At 40.0% G+C, this 23,782-nt stretch overlaps 1 protein-coding gene across 2 annotated transcripts in view; it reads right to left on the reverse strand.

Annotated features, from left to right (window-relative positions):
• The window catches only part of negr1 (neuronal growth regulator 1), a 174,540-nt gene extending 151,022 nt beyond the window's left edge, over positions 1-23,518 (reverse strand). The window contains exon 1 of one of the 2 annotated variants that reach the window (XM_080882361.1): positions 21,956-23,518. In XM_080882361.1, the coding sequence (XP_080738487.1) occupies positions 21,956-22,125 (170 nt within the window). In that variant the 5' untranslated portion in view covers positions 22,126-23,518. The remainder of the gene's footprint in view (positions 1-21,955) is intronic. The other variant, XM_080882362.1, reaches the window with a different exon arrangement.
• Positions 23,519-23,782: the final 264 nt, after the last annotated feature.

Genomic DNA, 23,782 nt, shown 5'->3' on the forward strand with positions numbered 1-23,782 from the left:
TACTCACATACACACACGAGTGTGTGATGCTGGCACATGAAAAAATGCACTTCACAGGCCCGCAAACATATTATGCAATCACACATGTGCAAAAAAAAAAGGCAAGAGCTGAAACACTCTTATGCCTCTTCTCACAGAGCTTCCTCTCCCTATCGCTGTCTCTTTTATTTTTTTCCTTGGGCTTTGCAGAAATAGTCAGCGGCTTCGACGTATCACCTCCTGACAGAAAAGACCTCAATTCCCCACCAGTACACACTAACAAGAGAGCGCGAATCCTCCCTTTCAGCATGTAGGTCAGAGCTGCCTTTCATGACTGCTTTTTAAAAGGAGAGCTTATTACCAGTAGATCCAAGCTATACCCTCCTGCAGGCGCTTTGTTCATAACAGCAATATTCTCCTGAATGAGTTTCATACATTTTACAGGGGGAGCAAACACAGCAGTGAACTTTGACCTTAAGCCATAAAAATCCTGGATAGCCTTTGTAATACATGCTGTCATGTAATATGCTTTTCTTTAATCAAGGGAAATCTCCATTGGTGCAATAACATTTTACACCCCTCCCAGTGAGGGTGCTAGAGTCATCACAAATGCCATATGGATATTACCATCAACATAATGCTGCTGAGCACAATTTGGGAGTGATGAAATATTGCCTTGATGAAGGGACAAAAACCTAATTAGACACTATTCAGCTAATGTTGATGACTGTTTTATGAAAGATGGTTTTCACACAAACGGCCAGCAGGCCACAGGCCATATCATGTTTGCTAACCTGGACCTGATTTAACAGCCGAAATGACCATTTTGAGCACACAGATATTGAAAGGTTAAATTAAACCATAACCGCAAATGTATTATCATTTTTCTTAATTCTCATTATCACGGCTCTTCGTGTTCCCGCATACCTCCCCGAGGAAAGATTACCTCAAACATTTTCCTCATGGACATTTTCCGCTCTAGTGGAGGGCATGAAATGAACAAAAAGTACTTGTGCTAAGAAATACTTTTAAAGATTTTTATTGTTAAGAGTATGAGGAGACTTTTTAAAAAACACAGGTTCATACATGATAAAACACCTTAAATATTCAGAAGAGATTATTTAAGCTTTCATTAGCTTGTACCGACACTGTCAAGACCGTGACAAAGCAGAGAGAAGACTCCCAAATGAGAGGCATTTTGTACTATGATGAACCGTCATTATCATTATGCTCTCCGTACAGAGCCAAGTACCCATTTTTGGAAACATTACAAATCTTTGAGCCAGTGTCACATGCATTATGTTACTGTTAAAGCCAACGAGGAGCAGTTGGATGTAGATGACTGACACAAGAGAGAAAGGCAGGCCATCTGAATATTTGATGGGTAGGATATATAAGTATTTGTCGCAGGTTATGAGGCGTGATATTGCATATTGGCAGTGTTTGGTGATGTCACTCAATAACCCCACACACACAATGCATAATCAGCCATTTATCATTTTTAGGACTTTTATAGTGGACTGCACCGATATATCAGTTTTGGTACGTATCATATCCTGTGGTAACCGCCAAAGACCAATCAGTAAATGAAATGGCATCAGTGGCCCATGGTACAATAAGAAGAATTAGCTATCAGCCAAACTGTAAAAACAAAAAGAAGTCATTTCCCTAATTTGACATCCAGACGTAGGCTTTAATGCACTCAGTGGTGCAGTCTGTTGTCATTCCTGGAACTGGCCAGCCAATGTCACTTTCTCTTCCCCTTCTTTCTCTCTTTGCCAGATAGGGAAAGGGGTTGGAACAAGCCTGGAGCTGGAGTGATGATTGATGACACGCCTCCTCTGGTGCACACTTCCCTGCTGACGCACCCTCACACTGCAACACTTTTCAGCACTAATTGGGCAAACCCTGCAAACTCTACTCTCCCTGTATGCGGGGTCCGGGTCTAAGCCAACCACCCACTCAAGAGAAGTGTGTGAGCTATACTGCTCTGATTAAGCACCGCTCGCAGCCCCCTTGCATGTCAGTAACACGCTCTGGCCCTGTTCACTGTGTAGTGCAAGATAGAAAGAAGGGCACCTGGAGCCATACTATTGACAGAAGATGGGAACATGCATGTTTCCTTAGAGAAACACTCCTTACTCCGTGGAGTACGAGTCAGAGAATGACCTCTGTGCACTTATGGAATATGTTGTGACAGAGGCTCCAAACAATGACAAAGCAATACAATCCAGACATAAACAACCTGATATTCCCCAGGACTGTGTTGCAAGCCAGGCTGCTATCTGGGGCTTGCATTGTTTGTTTCTCCTGACTTCGTCGAGGGCGACTTGCATGAGCTGCGATATGTGTGTAAAGCCTCTACGAAGATGGATATTAAGTGAAACAATTTAGATTAAGTGCCTCGCTCAAGGTCCGTGTTTAAACTGACAACCTCGCGATCATTAATTCATTTAGGGCTCACAGGGTTACAGGAGAGCAAACATAAGGTCGTTGTCCTTTTAAACTGTTTGCTAAACAGCACGGCATGCTCAGATCATGAATTCATCCACAGCGTTCTGTAATGCAGGACCAGGCAATTATTACTTGCTAACCATATGGCTGGAAAGACAATAACAGTGTGCTGTATGTTCACTGGTTCTCAATGAAGGACAAAGGTTCAGCTTATGGGTTCAGAAATTGTTGCTGTTCACTGAGGCACGGCTGATCTGTGCAACTGGTAAGCAGAGGGGGTATTATGTAAAATGAAAAAAAAATACAGGATATGCTTCCAAATCTGATTATGACATTGAAACAAGTAGAAGGAACTATTACTGTCATTTTGCTCTCCACAAACTCAATCTCTCGCCTGCTTTATCAGCAGAATCTTTTTTTTAAAGCCTCTTACGGTTCATTTTCTCTCTTGCCCTTTATTTTCTCTCGTTATTCTTCTCCTTTTATGTTCTGATTTTATCCCTACGTAATTGTTAATGTTTAAGTGTCTCTGGGCCCCGAGACTGTATAATTAGGACATGTCACTTCCTCAGTGGAAGAGTAAACCAGCAGAGGCTTCAGTGTGTCACGTCCAAGAGGAAAATCACAGGAATTTCGATCGAAGAGGAGGTGCACATAATGTGTACAGAAGCCTTTGAATTCACTTTCTGGTTGGCTCTCAGCTAGGCTTAAGCAGGCACTTCTGAAGACAAACCCAGAACTTTATAGGTAGCTGCTTCGCCTCACAAAGAGTTGCTAGCTCGTTAGCTGTTTCTAAACCCCTTTATCTAAGTTTACAGTGTGAATTCTTCTTATTCTGTTTTTAATCTCTACAAAGGAATGTCTGCATGAATTATTCATTTCAGTTGTATACAGTATCTTCCCATTATTAACGCAGAGTTAAAAAACACATCAATGGTCTGAGTCATTTAGCTGGCAAAACAGCCTTTAAGTTGACATATAAGACGTCTGTGTTGCAGGTGATGATGGAAAAAAGAAATCTGAGGAACAGGGGATACTGGCTAGTGTTAATAAGAAGTGAACCAAGCTTTCACTCGCAGCAAAGCTTCTTTTGTTTTCAGATGGAAAACGGTGAAATGCCACCTTGTGCTATTCCTTATAACTTATTCACTGCATCAAAAATGCAGCTACACCATAAAAAACATAGCAGTGTATAGCGACATATAAGCAAGTCATTACAGCATTCAGTATTCATTTTTGGCTCACGCTCACAAACACACACACATATATGCATGCTCACATACTAACAGATACTATTTCTAGGTGGCTCAGAGCTGTTTACTGGGACTGTTACCCAATGCTTTTCATATTTCAGGGAAAGCTTTCACTCTATTTGGCCATTGCCATGGCAGCTGGAAAACCCAATCTCATGCTGCACGTCAATAATGAGTTCCAAAATTGCCGACAAACACATCCTGTCAAACAGTATTATGTGTCGAGTATCGGGCTCAGGGCAACAGCAAGAGATCAGTAAATGCCTCGATCTTTAACTAAGAAAACTACAGCGATATAAAGCCTTTTAAAAATGTCTGCAGGATTGAGAAGTATTCTTATAAATACTTCTAAATTGATACACACACGCAAAAAGCATTCAAGCGTTTCCTAGTTATATATTATCTAGACAAAACCTCACCACTTTCCTTGAACAGATGAAGTACAATGCTTACTGACAGGTCCCTGTCATATAACACTCAACAATATCAGATTCCTGTTTGTGTCTTAAATAAACCTTTCACGACACAAATCTATTACTGTGCTAAAGTATTCCATTTGGCAGTCTAATTTCAATGCACCTGTCAACACAATTACTCTGAGCAGAAAGCTGCCTGGTTCGGTGGACAACACAATCATCTCGCCTCTTTCCAAATTACTCTTACCTGGTCTTATATTCTCTGGCCATTTTATTCGTTACTCTTGCTAGTACTGAGACCCATTAGAAGACAGGTACACTTTGATCGCCATGGGTGCATGGACATTATGGCACTTATTGATCCTCCGATGGTACTGAGGGGCTAAAAGCATGGCAAAAAGAAATGACCAGCAGCCTGAATTGTTGACACAAGGCAGGATTGATCCAGTTCTTATGCTCTTTGTAGAATTCTGAGTCTAGTGTCTGAAAGCTGCAGCAAAGACATGAGCGTCATCAGACCGGGCAGCATTTTTCCATTCTTCCACTGTCTAATTCTGGTGACCCTGTGCTCAATGTAGCCTCAGTTTCCTGTTCTTAACTGACAGAAGTTGCACTTAGTACGGTTTCCTGCTGCTCTTGCCCATCTGCTTCAACGTCTGAGGTGTTATGCATTCACAGATTCTCCTTTACATACCTTGGTTGTAATGAATTAGTTTTTTGTGCTCCTGCATTTCTATCTATTGAAACCAGTCTGGTCATTTCCTCTTGCCTCTTCAATCAACGAGGCAATTTCACCCAGAGAACTGCAGCTCACTGGATGCTTTTTTTTCTTCTTTTTTTCCCTTAAATTTCTTAGAGACAGTTGTATGAAAATCACAGTTTCTAAAAAAAACTTCTACAAGGCTGTCTCCTGCCTATGAACGTGCATCAAAGTAATATGAGATACATTTCCCTTACTCTGAAAGCAGGTGATCAATCAAAACTCAGCTCATAATTAAGAAGAGATGTTTAGCGATGTGTATAACAGAAACCATAGAATGATCATGGAAATTGCTAACTTGTAGCTATGACAGGCAAAATTGTCATTTGTGACTCGAAGTAGGGGGCTATAGGTTAAACTACCCTCAATTTTGAGGCGAGTGATTAAAGCAGCTACTAATTAAAAAGAAGACTGCCATATAATAGTTTAGGAAGAGGTTTACTATCAACCAAATATTAACAAATAAACAAGAAAACAACAGGAGCTTAGAGCTGCAGCCACACTGGTTGCATATTCCTTTGGAACTAGGGGCTAGCTGACATTCCAGGCTCTACCTGCTGGCGTAGCCCTCTAATGCAGCGGCCCCCAACCCCCAGGCCACGGACCGGAGTCATTTGGTACCGGGCTGCGAGAGTGAGACTCAGGTGTGAAATGTATGGTTTTCAGGGTTTTTAGTGTTATTTTGTTATCGTTTTTTTTTTTTCATTAACCTGGTTTTCCTGGGTCTTTTCACGTGTGTTATGAATAAATCTTTTTTTTCGGTACAGGTACTAGTTTTATTTTGTTGTATTTATCCGCGACACCTTAAAGGCCGGTCCGTGAAAATATTGTCGGGCACAAACCGGTCCTTGGCGCAAAAAAGGTTGGGGACCGCTGTTCTAATGCATTAATTAAAAGGGCATATGTCAGTCGCCTACATCCTGCATTCTCATTGTTAGTTGTCTCAAGGTTAAGACAAGTTTATTTCAAGACCTGAACACTTCACATTGCCATCTTTTTTTTCTAGTAGTCTACTAAAGTGTCCAAAGATCAGTGACTTTCTATGATCTCTGGTCATACACAGCTAAAGAGTCTTCTCAGTGACTAACATTTTGTTGACTAGTGAGGGACAGGTCTAGTAAATACTTTAAGTTCTGGCATAACCTTCTCACAGACCTTCAAATTTAATTCATTCAGAATAAGTATTCTTGTCGTGTGCAGGGACAAGCAAGGAAGCCTTGGTTTCCCTTCACTGTAAGGACTTCTAATTCTAGTGCTTCTTTCTTACAATGATCTGTAATCCACAACCTGAAAGTATTTCCTCATCACAAGAATGTATAATGTGCTCCACTCCTACAGTTCATACAATCAAATCAAACACTGCTGCTTCCTCAAGGTGAGTGATTTTTGTTCCCAAGAAAGAAATACCCAGTGTGCACCATGGAGCTAAAACCATAAAACTCAGTAGCAGCCACAAAAAAACATAGTCGTCTTTGAATGACCATGTTGTCTTGTCAGGAAAAATATGAAAAGTCCCGAGATCTTGAGTTAAAGGCCAGGGTTTTTACGTTTGTTTTTGGTTCTTGAAGACGCTTCTTCAGTTTCCTGAAGTGTCTCGGATAAGAAACTAAAAAAGAGGTCCACACCTTCAACTAAAGCATTCAAGACAAGCCGTGACTTGGATGACTGAAAACATACAGACATGGAAAATTTGATGTTTATGGAGTGATTGACATATATAATATGCAAAAGCTATAGTATCTTGACACATGAAATGTATCAAGATAAAGGGGGGTTTAGGGTTTAATAATTTAATTGTTTAATAATTTAGGATCATTTTAGGACCTTTTGGGTTTTTGATCATTTGGATATGGTAAAACTGAAACTGTTATTTTTAAGTTAAGGTTAAAGGATTAAAGTGAACTTGTCACGGTTTGCGGGGCAAGCCATGTGGAGTTGTAGAAAAGGACCCAAAAGGCGGCAGCTCTGGTGCAGGTGAATATTTATTTACAACGGTGGGCACAAAACAGCACTGGTGGAAAAACAAGAAACCGGAAACCTAAACGGGGTAAGCTAATAACACAAACTAGAAACGAGGATGCAGGGAGGTCCGGGGAAATACACAAGAGACGCAGGGAGACCGAGGGGAAACAACACAGACGAACCAGCAACTACCATAACAGAAGACACAACTTAAATACACCCAGAGAGCACGGGGAGAACACAGACATAACAGGCTGGGGGAAACATGGAATAAACACAAAGAGAGACGAGAGCTCATAAATACACAGAGGGGCACAAGGGGGTAAGAGTCACAAAGGGAAAAACACTTAGGGAACACCACAACAGGACACCTCAGAAAACCTGGCCTAAATAAGGAGCGAAAATACAAGGAACCAAGAATACTGGGCCAACATGGCCCAGGACCATGACAGAATTGAATCCTGTTTAGAAGATACAATGCCGGTTTTTCAAAGCTGTGAATAAATCTTAGAGGGAAAATTAGTGAGGGTTGAAGGAGTAGAACAGGTTTGATTTCTTTTTTTTGATCTTTAGAAGAAGTGGTTATAATGTAAGCTTACACATACAGATATTACATAGAAGGTATTTTTAGGATAAAGGGGAGAGTTTATAAATAGAAATGATTTTTATACATATTGCATTTTTTGATATGAGTTATTGAAGTTATTGAAGGATTGCACACGCTTACAGACACAGAGTTAAGAAACACACATGACAGTATTGATTCCAGGCAAAAGGCCTCAAATTCATTTAGCTTTTTCACTGAACTTAAAGAAGGACCAAAGAGGAAGGAAAGCATATATTTTGGTTAAGTCTGATAAATTAGAATTAGAAGGTATTGTTACATTAAAGGGAGCAAATGAAATAAAAAGGCTATACCAAAAACAGGTGATAACATAGGAAATGTGAGGTTTTAAAATGAAGTTAGTGTTAACACACAGGAGTTGTTTCAAGGAAGCATTTAGCTATGATGAAATGTATACAGGAGTAATTGCTTATATGCTTAAACTTAATTGATTAAAGTGGTTGTTTTTCTTTTGGAGCTTTTAGTAGAATAGGCTGGTTCTAATGATTTTTTGTTAAAAAGGTAGACAGTTTGTGTACAGGAGGTCGATGATCAGATAGGAAAATAGAGCGAGCAACCGGACGTGAAAGCAGGGCTTAAAGAGTTTTAAAGGGATGAGGAACGTTGAAGAATATATATAAATACAAGTCAATAAGTTAAGAACATAATTAGGATCAGGCTTTTGATTACAGAGTCCCAAAAAGGATAAGTTAGGGAGATGCAGGAAAAGGTGTTTTGTTTCCTTTGCAGAAGATCGATCTCGGCGACCACAGGAGGGGCGAGGATCCTGGAGATCTCGAGGCCTGCTGAACCACCAGAGAGGGACCGAGAAAACCTAAGCTTACACATGGAGTGTTCTCGAATGGGAGCTGGTTGAGCCAGAGGACGGCTAGAGAGGGTCTGAGCGAGGACACAATGTATTGCGACCTCTGGTGTTCCAGAGGTCGAGAGAGGGAGTGTGGAGCAGGGAAATTATTTTACTGCTATTGTTAAATAATCATCATTATTACCATTGCATTAATAATATAATCTGGAGTTTATATTGCATTCAGGGGTTGAACAGTGTGTGTCTTTCAGAAAGGCTAAAAGTAACAGGACAGGAAACAGGCTTGCAGAGAGTTTGCAGAAGCAGGAAGTTATTTTGAGCAGCAGGCTAAGACGAGGCTTTAACAATGTAACAGATAGCTTTAAGAAGGCCTTAAGATGTTATGCATACAGTTATTATGTTGACCTTGTATTTCAGGTGCAGTTATGACTATTTTATACACAATGCATATCTGTGCTTATTAAAGAGTTGGAGCTCGGTCAATTAATTGGGGGTTGGAAGCTTTGTTCGGCGCGATGTCCGGACAATCTATTGTGCAAGTGACTTGGAGCCATAGAAGGAATTGCAATACATGCTTACAAAACACTTATATATCAGGTCATTTCATATTAAGGTTTAAGTAGAGGTTCTTGGTTAAAACATTTATTTAGTAGAAGACATACATATAGTCTCAGTGAGCCTCTGGTCTGGTAAAAGGTCAGAAGTGCAACAGGTGAATTGAGAAAGAGCATGTGGGGTCAACACACACACACACATGAGTTAGATTTATTTAGAGGAGAGATTAGTCATGTCTCGGCAAGAAAGAGGAACAATTCACTTTAAGACAAGAACGGAAAGTACCAGCCATGAAAATAGAAGATGATCTTCTGGGTTAAAAGTCATTGTGGTGTTGATCTGATCTATGTATAAAATGTATTTGTGACGCATGAAGGGGCGTCAGTAAATCAAACCCTGATGCTATAAAATATCTGTTTATGCTTTGATTAAGTCGGAGATCACTTGCTGTCGGCGTACAGAGTGTTCTTCCCACACGTGTGTAGTCATTAAAATCATTGTTTGACCAAGACCTTCTGGACCATGGGTGGTTTGTACTCTCCTTCCTCAATTTTGAACCTTAACAAAAGCATTCTGAAACTGATACATCATTTTCAGGAATGCTGCAGTTTCAAGAACCACCTTCCACCCCTGCACATTTGTGCGTGTGGTAACCTGGCATCAGCATTAACACAACATAATAAAGCATCTGGCTCGGATATTCCCCTAAGTGAGCCGCTATAGTCATTCAGCACAGCACCTGTTTCCACATGTAGCCGTGCCTGTAATGGTAGATATGGGACATGACAGCGAGAGCAAACCTCACAGACGCTGCACTGCAGATTTTTTTTTTCTTTTGAACTTGTTGAATGGCCCTGAGGTGGCAATGAAAACAAAGATGACAGGATTATCCTCTCCAGGCTCTGCAAAGACTACCCATTAGTTATTGCTGTGGCAAAAACAAGGGTGAATATTCTGAAATGAAAGTGACATGCAAGCAGTGCAGAGAAGAAGGCAGCGGGAGTATTGTGTTGAAATCAAAGACAGTGCCTGGATTGAGGTTTGCGGCAGAAAGACATGGCCCACACACTTCCAAGGAAGACAACTGGTTGTTTAAGAGATTGCAGAATGAAGTGCTGAAGCTGGAAACTGATAGCATGCCTCAGGGAAGCTCTATTGTTGCATATGGCTGTTTCTCACAAAATACAGTAAGATGAATCAGTGTGCATGTTAAACCCAACAATTGGCATTCACATTCTAACATGGTAGAGGCATGGTAGCTACATATGCTGTATTATCTACAAAAGCATTGCATTCATAGCTAGTAGGACTGGATGCTAATTAGCTCTGAGCTGTAATCCTCCTTTTCATAAACGGGGCATAATGCAGAGGAAAAACAAAGCTTCGCTTCTCTAAAGAGAACCTTTGAGGTTAATTCCAAGCCCTGCTAGAAAACTTGCATGTAAGTTTTGATGCCATTAAATGGAATAGTTGAACTGTTTCCTGAGAGAAATGCTTTTCGTTCCTGATCCAGAAGCTTCTGAATTAGCAGCATGGCTTTAACTGAGCCCTTACCCTGTGTGTTTAAGAGCAACATAGAGCTTTATGTTGTTAGGAAAAGGCACTAAACTATATATGACTGATATGCTGCAATTCACCAAGGAAATGACAGAATTACAAAAAGCACAAGTGATATAAAGATAACAGTATAACTGTTAAATTATTTCTGTAACCCAAGCACCCATGCATCAATCAGGTAGCAGCTGTAAACTGCATTTGGGCAAACTGAATGGATTTTCACCTACAGCAGATATCAATAAAATATTACAAGTGTGTTGTTCCCAGTGGAAAAGATACTATTTCATTTGTGCATCTTGATTGTTGTGGTCAAATGTAATGAGCTTGTCTGAAAACCACCAAGATTTACCTCAAAGGGGAAAACTGGTAACTCAAGTAATTAATAACTGAGCACACTGAGCTGACTGCTGCATATCACGTGGAATACAGCAAACCTCAATATCACCGATCAGTAATTACAGAACAATCTAAACGTGACGCTGACAACAGTAGACAGCTCATTTATTACTCGATCGTAACTGATCACGACTACATTTGGTTGCTTACCTTTCAACGCCATTTAGGAGCAGGAGAGAAATATGAGTTGAGAAAAGCCACAGAGAGTTAAAGAAAGATACAAAGACAGAGGAGTGTAGAGAAATCAAAGTCCCACTATGAATAGCGAAAAGCTCTCCCGAGTCTAAAATTAGAATGCTAATGAGTGGCAGCCTCATAGATCAATTGATGAATTTGCTATTTTACAGTGACACAGACTGGAGCTGCCAACGCGTGGTTACAGCAAAGCTTGACAACTATTTAATATCATCTCTATACTTAGTTTAAAAGCAACGTACGTATACCAGACTTGAACATGCAAAGCCGAGACTAAAAACGCCTTCTTTAACGGCTCGTCACACTAGATTCTGATCACATATTATTAAAACTATGTAGGTCAGGGGGCTTTTTCAATAAACCAGCACTAACCGTTTCACTCATCACGGCAGCGTGCTGTGTTCCCATAATAAGTCAAGGGCTAGTGGGAATGTTATAAATTCCACTTGAGCGACATCCAATTTTTTTCGCTTTAATTGGATTACTCTACAGTAGGAAACAATTTCTACCATCTGTGTAAAACAGCAAAGAGTTAATAAACTGTCGTGAATCTACAATTAGTAACCAAAGGGGGCATTTGTCACGGTTGCCTTTTATCAACCATAAAATTAAAGCTTTGCAGCAAAATACGCCTCAATATGTCATCAGTACAGTGGCATTGTAGAGAATATTAGGCTTACATTCATAGTGCCTAAAGTCTGGACAATTTTAATGAATCAGTCTTACAAATGGTTTTTATTATTCTCAGCATGACACTTCTGTTACCTTAACTCCTGACCCCTCTGGAAACAATAGGTAGCACAATTCTCAGTGATATTGATTTGCTCCACTGCTTCTTTCTCCATTTACTAATAATTACTAATGCAGGCTCTCCAATTACTCGGCTCCAACAAACATTTACAGCAGCCTGAAATCCACACACTCATTATGCAGATGACAAAAAGAGAGCGAGAGCGAGAGAGAGAAAAGCACAAAAACCATAACCTTCTCAGAACAAGTCCAATTAAAATTCTTTAGCCATGCCAACATAGAACCAAATGAATTATGACAATACATACCTCTTTTAGCTGCCGGGCTTTTTCTAACCAATTTTGAAAGGCCAGCCATTGTGAACATAACATTTAGATAACAGAAGTGTTAAAATAGAGATCACTGTCAATATTTTTTGGTTTTTCCCAAGATTCATCCAACCTATGCCTCCAGGGGGCAAAACCAAAGAATAAATATGAAACAAAAAGTGATTCATATGTACTAGTTTCATTGCCTTGAGGCAAGGTTTGTATGTTTTTGTCTTTTTTGTTAAGCACTTTAAGTTTACATGTAATGAAATGCACTATATAAATGTTGTTGTCTTTTTTTGTTATCCCATCTTAGGCCTCGGTTATATAGGCCCAGAGACCCGTTGGCAACCATCTGACAGCTACCGTCATGAGAAAAACCTGTATTTGTCTGCATTAGGTTGCTGGCAGTCACTGTGACATTGATTGCTAATGTCTCATGTCTCTAATGGTGCAGCAAAAACCAGGTTGTGGTGGTTGACAGTAGATTGCGTAGAAGACAACACCTTGTCTGCAAACACTCACAAACTGCTCTCTAGGCAGTAGTGAAGATGTGAATCTCTAAAGTTCAGAGAGTAAATGGTGAGTGTCTGCAGTTAAGTCAGCGTCTTTCACGCAATCTGGTAGTGATCAAAGCAATCACAAGGATTTGTTGGGGAATATACATTTTCCCTAGTAACCGAATTGCAAGAGGGCTGCCGACCAGTCTCGAAGACTTTGTGACTGAGGTCTTAGTGCAAGTCTCTTTTGCATAGCAATGTCCTTTTTCATAAATAAACTTGTCCCGCGAGTCTTTATATTCCTCTCACACATCAGACACTTCTCACTTCCAGAAATACTATTTTTAGTTGAGGGGAGAGACGAGCAGATAGGAATATGGTAATCCCCTGACCCCCTTTTCCACTCCATCAAAAAGCAGTCAAGCAAAGGAAATCACTTTTTTTTCTTCTCACTCATCATTTCATGATCGTTGAAAACAAATGCAATTTGTTTGAGTCGTCAAATACAGTATATGTGACTCATTAGATATGCTGATATTTATAGAGTTGAAACAACTACGTCATGCCAAAAGTAATCCTAAAGTAATCCAACCTAAATACCGCGCCCGTTCTAAAAGCTCAACTTACAGCGATGCTCTGCTGCACAGGGATTAATTGAAAGGTGATCTGAGGTCACACCTAACATGTTCAACCTACTGCAGAAAAGCTGCAAGCCATCCTTACAATTTCTGAAATCACAGTTCACTAGAAAGAAAATTCATGCTCCATTTGATAGTGATGTGTAAATCCAAGATACAACAACGCCAAATGCTCATTAAAGGACAACAAGATGCCCTCTACAAGACGCTGAAATCCCACTGGACTGTGTTAATTCACTCAGCAACACTACTGACATATCCATGTGTCAGCACTTCTGATTTATTTTTCCCTGAGGACCTAACTAATGTTTACCTGCCTCATGTCATCAACTACATTATCCTATGGGAGAGTCCTCTCACGGTGGTGATTCACATTCACTGTTCGTTATAAATAAGTTTAAAACAACAGAGACAGAATGCCTTAGTAAGATAAATTTAGCTCAAAGAGGTCACAGGTTCACCTTCTGACACAGGCCACAAAGCTGCAGAGATTTCCATTCAGGAAAGACCAGAAGCCAAGTGCACCTTCCATACAAATGCACTCTTTTTCCAGCGCATCACTCAGGCTTCAAACCCTGATGTCAGCGAGTTTTGACTATAACCTGCTGACATGAGAGGCATACCAAGACTTGCTGGTATACAGCTCAACTGAGGAGGCACAGATGAAATTACGCAATGTTGTCAGAGAAGCACAACTACTTATCATGAAACACAAGGAGATGCTAACTGATTGATTAAGGATTTTAATTGAAGGGGCTCTGAGGAATCGTTCCTCTCTGTGATGAAAGGCTGGGAAGTGTTGGCATATGATTTAGAGCAGAAAAGGCTGCACAGTATTCAACAAAGAGCTGGGAAAAACAAATCTACTCTGCAATAGCTGTCAGATGGGAGTAGCTTAATCTTGTACACAAACAAAAATATTATGTATCTATAAAAACATGCACGAAAATAGCATGATTTTTGATACAGGCTACTGGAAATCAGTGAAAACACTGAACGTATGTGCAAGCGGCCTGTAAAAACACCCAGCACTTAATTTGAAATATTCACAATCATGCTCAAAATCTCCATCTTGATGATACTGTAAGAATGAATGCTGAAGCTTCTAGATGAAGATGAACTCATCCTCTAAAAGCAAACGTAGCCAATCAAAGAATTACGAGGAATATAAAAACGTATCAATATAGGTATCAATATTTGGAGAGTGGATTGAGCTGAAACTTTTTTTCATGAGATTCGTGTCTTTTAGTATTTAAAACAAATGGCATCTCAAATTTATTCATGTATCAATCTTTATTACACATACAGTAAAAAAGCAGAAGATCTCAAAACAGGACCTGAAAAATTAATCAGGCCCTAGCAATCAAGAAGAAACAGAAATAAAAGGCTAAGGTATGCCAAATTACACAAGAACTGGACTGAAAATCAATAGCTCTTAAGGAGTGATGAATACAAATGTAAAGTTTTTGGTTCGAATCATTCCTAATGTTTACGGAGGAGGTTGGGAGAGCGGTACAACAGTGTCTAGAGCCATTGTAAAACAAGATGGAGGCTCTGTTATGGTTTGGGGCTGCACGTTGTCGGGGACCACGTCAAAATTGTAGGTATTATCAATACGGTCAGATTTTTAGCCACCATGCAACACCATTTAGAAAGTGTCTGATTGAGACGGGCTTCATTTCCCAGCGTGATAATGGTCCCAAAATACACTGTCAGTCATGGATTGGTCAATTCACAGTCCAGACCTCAACATTATTGAAGCAGTGTGGGATCATCTTGACAGAGAACAGAACAAAAGAAGAGCGTTGAATATCATTCAAGAAACCTAGAGACCTATTCCTGACTACTTAAAGAAAAGACAAGAAAACTTCAATAAGAGAGTTCAGGCTATGTTAAAGAATAAATGCGGTCATATCAAATATTGACCTTCAAACTTGTTAGAATTGGGCAAACTTTCCATTTCTATTTGCACAGCATTAATTAAGGGTAGCTGAAGACTTTTGCAGTAATGCACTGTAAGCACCACACCAAATTAAAAAATATTTCATGCAAACTTATGTTTACCTCAGCCACTGAGGGAAAAAAGTCAGCAACCTTGGCATGCACTTCAGCAAAACTCGGTTTCATGTAACTTCTTCTTAAAATTGCCCAAAAGATAACCTGTTATTGCTTCTCCACTCTGTCAAGTTTAATTTTCAGTCTTATAGCTTTCTCACATCACAAAAATGCTCCTCTGAGATTTTCTGTAGAATTATTGCAATTATGTGGATGCTCTGAGCTTGGAATGGGTAAAAGCTCAATTTTTCCACCCCAAATCATTTTCCCTATCCCATATAATTGTAGTGATTATACGAGTATTAGAAAGATGCTTTAAAACCTAGCATAGCATCTATTTCCCTCGAAGGATTTACCTTGAGAAAGCATTTCCATTTAGACTTTAATTCACTGGGGCACTCAATCTCTTTAGTGCTAATTGAAATATATTAGAAATAGAAATGCTTAATTTTTATGAAGTACAATGGATTGACTTGCCTGACAAATGATAGGCACAAATGTAATGCATTTAGAAATTGTTTATAGTGTATAAATTTGGTTTATTCAATGCATTTTAGCCCCAGTGCATAGTTGCAGCATGAAGTTACAAATCATGCCATGAAAAAAGCTCTGGCATCCTGGAATGTGTTCAGCAGGAAGCCAAAAGTAAGAGCTTTTCCTACCATCCAGCATTAAACTGGATGTTCTTTATATATGTTATAAAGAAATGAGGGAGCATCATGTCATGCGTCTGACTAGCTAACCTCGGTCAAGCTGTAAACTTCAAAAAGCTCTTTGTATATCTCATGAATAAACTTCTTAAATATCAACTGGTATTGCTCAACAACAAAAAATGTGCACATAATAAGCAAATTAGTCTCAGAACTGTTTGCTATGACAATCATTGACATTAGAAAACGTTGTTCTAGACAACATTTATTTCCATGGATGCATCAGGACTTTTCATCTTGAACAAGTCCTTCTGGCAATGGGCTGACTGACTGTTTAAAACAAGACATAACAGACTCTGAGTTTCGAGTGGCTGCTTTGGATGAGGTTAACTGGAGGTCTTAAAGGAGGCAGCTGCTAGGAAAGCTTTCTTAACAACTGCTCTAGCGTGTCACCTTGTCGGCTGGTTTCCATCTGCACTCAAACACATCTGTAACAAATGGATGCCAGAGTGATGATGAATACTTTAGTAAAGCCAGCCTCCCTTGGGCAACGGGAGATACACCTAAATGTTAGCAATACGCCTGCTTTCTGACTTAAGACAGCGAGCCTCCAAGCCTTAATAATGTGTGTTTATGGGGTTTTTCATGGCTCAAAATGGACCTTTGGGGGTTGACTACACAGGTAAGCACAACTGGTCCACAACCTGCACAGAGGTCCATATTACTTTATTTAACAGATGTATTTCTGTACAATTGTGAAAATCATATTTCCTGTGGTTTTCCTGTTTTGTATTTACAGATCAGTACTTAATTATTATTATTATCGCATCCTATACAAATTTGCTGTTAAACAGAGTGAGGAATTTGTAACCTAGCTTTTCCAAAATTCAAACTCTTTTTATGCTTGTTTACATTATTTTACTTTAAACACACAAAAAAGCCTAACACTACCAGGGTAAAATTATTAGCCACCCTTATGCTAATAGTAAATTGTGTATCTTTTCTCTGGGTAACAGCCTTCATTCATTTGCTGTAGCTTTCAGCAAGTCACACACACGTCTCCTGGTCAAACGCAGCCTATTTTTCTTGGGCAAATCTCTCAAGCTCCTCTAGATATCATGGTCTTCTGGCATGGACTTTGGTCTTCAGTTCACCCTACAAATTTTCAGTGGGAATCAAGTCAGGACGTAAAGGCTTTATTCTGCTGGAGGTAGTTCTTGACCAGGAACAACATATGTTTGAGTCTGTGGCCAGTTTTGTCTCATCTGACAAACGGACGCGTTTTTCTCCAGGTTGTCCCTAGTACACTGCAGAAGTCACATTTTTTCTTGGTCTGCAACCTTGTAGTCCAGTCTTGTGCAGGCCTCTAGTGTCTTGGTAGTTGTTCTGGGGTCTTAAGACACATCTCCTACACAGACTTTAATATCTTTCTATTCCTACCTCTGCCAGGCCTGTTCTGTACTGTAGGGCTCTCTTTGAATTTCTTGATGACACTTTTCACTCCAGTTCTTGACACTTGGAACTAGGACTGCCACGATTAGTCGACTATCAAAATCGTCCACGACTGATTTAATAGTCGACGCGTCGTTTGAAGCTTTGTAAGATCACAAAAAACGCAGGAATAAGTAGCAGGATTTAAGAGTGTAATAACGGACTGAAACAGAAGATGGCAGCACTGCATGTACAAGGATGCCAGCTGCCGTTAAACCCCGAAGAAGAAGAAGTAGCTTTGTCCCAGAATTCATTGCGCAGCCCAGCTCAGTTTCCAACAATGGCGGCAGCTAGTTAGTTTTAATATTACTCTTATTATTCTTTATGGGTCACAAAATAAACGTTTCACATATTTTCAGGCGAGAATGTAGCTGTGTAAACCTCAAATATCTGCTCAGTTTATCAAGACACCACATATTTTCAAAAGCGCTCCGACGTTTTCGGAGACGTCTGTTACCCACTAGCTCGATAGCGAGCCGGGGGCTAGGCTCACTAGAGCTGTGAGAACACCGGACTCCTGGCAAATCGTTTTTAAACCCACCGCAGTCTTTCGCTACTCAGGTTAAACATATATATAAGTCACTTAGATAACTTAAAAATGTTATTGTTTGGCTTTTTTTTAGTATTTTATTTGTTCCTGAGTAAATCGGTTTGGCTGAGAAATAAAAGTTATAGTTTTTACACAGCTGAATAAATGTCAAGCAGACAGCTGATTATCAGAAGTGTGAGATGCTCCAGAATTTACTCCGGTGTCCCGTTATATTTTAGATAGCAAGGAGTTTATTAAACTTCACCGAAACAATCTGTAAATTTCATTAAAATTTATTAAACTATCATCTTGTCTTTATCTTTAGTTAGCACAGACCTTACACACTTAAAGCTGTAAGCTAATGATAGTTCTATAAGAGCAGATGCTGCTTGTGCAGTACAGATGCTGCTTGTGCAGTAAGCTGTAAGTTTTACGTCCAATGGATGATGATCTGATTAGTCGACTAATCGCAAAAATAATCGGTGACTAGTCGACTATCAAAATAATCGTTTGTGGCAGCCCTACTTAGAACGCTGTGACAACTTTGTAAATCCATTTCCTGCCTTGTGAGCATCAGTAATTCTTTTTCTCAAGTCTAAACGGATTTTGTTTATTTGTGGCATGATATTTTCTCAAGTGAGGCGCAAACTGCTACTGAAGTGTTTATACTGTGTGTAAATTGTAAAATCAAGTTAAAACTCAGGGTTGTCTTCCAAACTTTGGGCATTACAAAGTTAAAGCACATCATTGAACAACAGTTGTTAATGTTGTTAATACTAATTCTGCTTGTGTGAAAATAGAAATAATTATGTTATGTATGTTTGAAAAATCCCATGCTCTGTTAAAAAAAACAGTTGAGAAAATTTTGACAAAAACTTAAAATTTAATTGGAGGTTAATAACGTTGTCTTCGTCTGTAGGGATGGCTTCATTTGGTACCACCCCTGCTTAATAACTGGTCCTTCCCACATGCAGATGGTTTTGTATCATGATAGTGGCTATTCATTGGCCAAAAAATTAGGTCAACTGACAATCCAAACACTTGATCCCTGAGATTAAGAGACTCTGAAGAAAAGCAGCATTGTGCTGACAGCAACACAGGCTGCATTAAACATGGGGTGCAGCAAACAGACGAGAGGATTTGGGCGTTTAATTAACAGTGACAGACTCAGGTGTGCCTCCAGATGTGTCATAAGAGGTAAACCAGGTTTTCCCCCAAATGAGTGCATGAAACTGCTGATATCTGGCAGTTAACTGATGTGTTCAGAGAGCCCAGTGTTTACTACATCTCCAACCAAGCTGTTGGAAATGAAGTAGCCTCGCTTTTACTTTTTAACTGAACTTGCTGTGGTCTAATTAAAAAGCTGCTGAAATGCAGAAAGAGGTGCTTCTCACCCATGGTTATGGCTGTGCGTTAAGCAGATCATCAACTATTCCTTCTTTTTAAAATTATTTTCTGTGAAGTCTCAACTATTGTTCTTCTTTTCTGTCTAATCATCGTGTGCGCCGGAAAGCGAACACCAAACCATTTAAACTACATGTTGTCTCTGGCTCAAGTGCTCATAGTAAATGTCAAGACCTTTCAGAGCCGTAATAATGACATAGTTGAGAAAAATGATGCATGGCACCATTTCTGTCCTGGATGATGTTAAAAAAAACAGCTTCAGTACAATCATGTAGAGCCAGAAAAGATTTTCATCAACTAGCCTGTTGACATGGAGGCAATGATTTTAGATTTATACGAATACCCGACTTTGAAGCCAGTGACAGGTCAATTTTGTACCATTACAGAGACTGTAAGGCTGGTGGGACAGACCTTATTTTGTAGCTGAGGGCCGACTGTCGTGATAAATAACAAAAATATGTTAAGACCATTGTGTCCCTCTGCTTTTATAGAAAAACATTTTTTCATTGCTGATCTGCGTGTCTTTTGTCTATTTCTCTTCATATCATGCACATTTCATTGAGATGAAATAGAGAGGCATGGGGTAAAAGATAAAAAGATTTAAGAACTGTACTTCAAACCGTAACCATATGGCAGCGGCCTGTTCTTAAGATTTCAGTCTGCATGGACTACATTTATAGACACGAGCTCTTTGCTGTTGATTACAGCTGCTTATCCATGTGGAAGAGGCTGCCACCGATACAGTGTGTTTCCTGACAGCACAGGGAACTGTCTTGTCATCCAGCTGTCTCCCTCAAATTCATAGCCAAATATGTCATTTACTGGGATTTATTCAAGTGAATCCAAACAACACGAAACCTGTAAAAGGGTGGGAAAAGAAATGGATTTGTAGCTACTTTAAACAATGTGTCTCTTATGATTTGCAGCATGTGAAAAATGTGCCTGACTCAAATGCAGGCAAGCAAGACTTTGAAGCAGCACCACAACTCAAATACAGGAGACAATTCATTAAAGGCTGAATATGGCTAAGCTTTTAGGCAATCAGACAAAAATTAAAAGGGTGATGATACACATGTGGACCATTCCTCATCTTCAGGAAGCTCAAATCACTTAATTGCTCTGGACCCAATGTCCAACATGAATCAGGGCAGTAGAAATCCAGCACTGAGAATTGAAGAGGTGAGGGGAAATTAACATATGACAGAAGACGCACCTCTCGGGAGCCACTTCATAATCCCAAGGCAGTGACTAATTGCGTGCTTCTGGGTTTGCTGGTATTTCAGGATGCATGCATTTTTTTTTTTACCAGCAATTTGCTCTGGGGCAAAGGAAAATTGCCCCCACTATTAGTCAGGGGTCTTGACAATGAAGAAACTCAACAAACAAGCAGTGCTTTCAGCACTGAGTCCCTATAAGAGACAGCTCATGCTTTGATGCCTGGCTCTCAAGGCCAATAAAAGAACATGGGGAAATCCAGAACCATAGACCCTTGTAGTTTGGAAAAATGGAGAAAAAACAGTATTCCGCATCACTTCTGTGACATTTTGCGCTTCAGTTAAAATGTTGAATATTTGTATTGAGTCAATAGAGTCACAGTGGCAGTATTAAAATAAATGAAAAATGCCAATCAGTGGTTACTCAGAGTCCTGTATAAGCCATTAATAAACCAGCTATGGAAGTATCTCCAAAATTCTCTCTATAGATCCACTTTACTGGATCTATAGAGTGCTCTGCAAGAGTTTGAATATTTTTTCTATTTCATATTACCATTATGAAACAGACTGCAAATTTGCAGTTACACAAAAATCTGCAGTTTTGTAGTAAAACTTGTGCATCATGTGGCATTTATTGCAGCACCATTAGTAGCCTGTTTAAACTGAAGGCTGTTTTTTCCTCTTTTTTTAATAGCTTGACAACGTTTCAAGTTGCAAGCTTCCGACAGAAATGGACCCAAACCACACCCATGAAATTAATTTCGCCCTTAATGGTCAGCTACCTGTGCAGCTGGCACCGTAGCCTACGTGATGGAGGCAGGGTGACGAAGGGAGGGGTGGAGGAGTTAGCGCATCATTTGCCATAACTCCATTCAGATCAACAGCGACCACACACGAACACACACGAGTACACTCGTCAGGCTGGTTTTTGCAACTGCGACATCACACTGGACATTCAGCAAAATCTGTCCAAAAGCGTTGAGAATAAGCACGCCGGACCCATCGCTCGTAGATTAAGTTGCTTTTCTACACGTATGGCGTTTGAGAGACGGTGGAAATCGGCGGACACAGTGTAAGCAAATTACATAAGCGATAGGCAGCGGTAGGCTAACTTCCCGCGATGTGCTCCCACATACGGGCAGCTGTGAAATCACACGCCAACAACTAATAAGACTTGTGCTCAGTTAGCACAGAGGGAAAGTATCTTGGAGAAGTTTGTTAGTAAGCAGCCGAGCTCCGTAGCGGTGGCTGCACTAGCCGGACGAAAACAAGGACGGGATGGAGGGAAAAGGACCTATTGTGTGAGCATCGCAGGCGCTCAATGACAGACCCCCCTCCCTCCAATCTCCAGAAGTAGTTACCAAACATGTTCGCTAAGGGTTGCGTTTGTTTGTCTTTTTGTCTTTTAGCTCCTCAGAACTCTGAAAGGAGAAAGTGAAGTTGTGTTATCTCGCTTTACCTCAGTAGTGCCGTGTCGCCTTGTCTGCTGACCACACTTTCAACCGAGGAATAGTCCACAGTTTGTCCAGCGGGCAAGCAGGACGGCAGAAAGCAGCACAGGCTGAGAATTATCGCAGTAAGCCACTGACCAGAGACACAAGCATCCTGCACCGCAGTCATTATGTCCATCACAGCTGTGTTTTTGTTGTCGCTTTTCCCAAGTCTTCTTGTTGTTAAGAAAGAAAAGAAAAGCGAACTGGGCTAGCTTCAAAAGAAAAAAAACGGAGAACCTTAACGCGAACGACGTTTTATTTCCACACTTTTGCGGAGCCCCACGAATAAACGATCCGCTGTATAGTTTCCCAGGTTTGTTTGGATGGATGTAGAGCTCACTGTGCGGGGAAGTGTACTCTCCAGTGGCTTGCACACCATCTAGTGAGGAAATGCGATGTAAAATGGGAGCAGACCTAGAAGCAGACAACCCCCAGGCTCTGATCCTGTTGCCATGCGGCCGTTTCCCGGGCAACCCGTTCCCAGTGGCTCGTGATGGAGCAGCAAAACCGGAAGGTATTGATACAACCCAGGAGCAATTAAAGATATCGACTGGAGAAGGTCCCCCTATAAGGAAATGAACAGTGAGCATTTGGTGGAAATGGAGCTTACTGACGGTGACGCAGGTGGATCCCACAGGAAAACTCCTGGAAAGCTTTCAAACTGCTACTGTTATAGACACATCTCCAGATGGGAGTCCTTAAAATCAGAGCTTATGCACTTAAACTGTTTGGTTTTTTTCTAGAAGTCATCCACAATATACTTTGAAAAGATAATTACTGCCGACTTGAAGAGTTTGCACTACTAACGGGACTTTTTCATTAAGCAGGGAAAACCCCGGCACAGCACAAACACAGAGCACATACACATAAGGACAAGGGGGACTTGGAAAGTTTGTTTTAGAGCAGTAAACCCCATCCATTATGCTGCTTTAAGCCTTTTGACTTAGCCTACATAATACAGATTGTCTGGCCATAACCATGGAAATGACATACATTTCTATGAGGTGACATATTGGCATAGTGCGCTGAAATATCCGTGAATTCTTGGCATGAGCAAAACCTTGTGGATTTGCTATGATTGTAGCAACAGAAGGCACTTAATCAAGCAGTCACCTTGAATGCCTATTCAAGAGAGCATGTGCATAAAAATTACTTTAAAAATGAGGCTTAACATATTGTTGAAATAAAAAATGTTTTTTTAAAAAAAGAAAGCCAGTCGGATAACTGAGGGCATTTTCTGATTCAAGCAAAATAAAGTAACAGATGTTAATCCACAGCGTCTTAATCCCTGTTGTTTTGTTGTTGTTGTTGTTTTCATCCCTGCAGCCACTGCAGCTTCTAGTATTTTTGATTTGATTTGTTACTGATGTTATTTTACAGATTTGAGCTGATATCCTATACAAAGTAACCTTCATCTGATTCCTATGTTACATTTCTTGCTGAATTCTCTTTTATACTTTTTTTTATTATTATTTTATTAATTTCCCCAAGGGGATCAATATAGTTTCATGATATTTTAGCTCACTGGACAAAAGTGTAAAGATTGAAGTCTCTAATGTTATCACAAGGTTAGAAGAAATGAAATAAAGACTATAAACTCCTGAAAGGCTTTTGCTGCAGTTTTTAATAGTGAAACAAGCTTTAAAGTGATACCCTGTCTTTGGTTTAAAATTAGGAAAGAAGCCTTGATCCTTTGTAAATTTATTCGGGGTACTGTGAAAGTTGCCTCTCCAGCGTTGGTTATTTATTCAAGAAGATAAATTGTTATTTCAGTGGTGAGAGAAAAGAGAGAG

The sequence above is a fragment of the Rhamphochromis sp. 'chilingali' genome (assembly GCF_963969265.1).
Source record: "Rhamphochromis sp. 'chilingali' genome assembly, chromosome: 5".
Lineage (NCBI taxonomy): Eukaryota > Metazoa > Chordata > Actinopteri > Cichliformes > Cichlidae > Rhamphochromis > Rhamphochromis sp. 'chilingali'.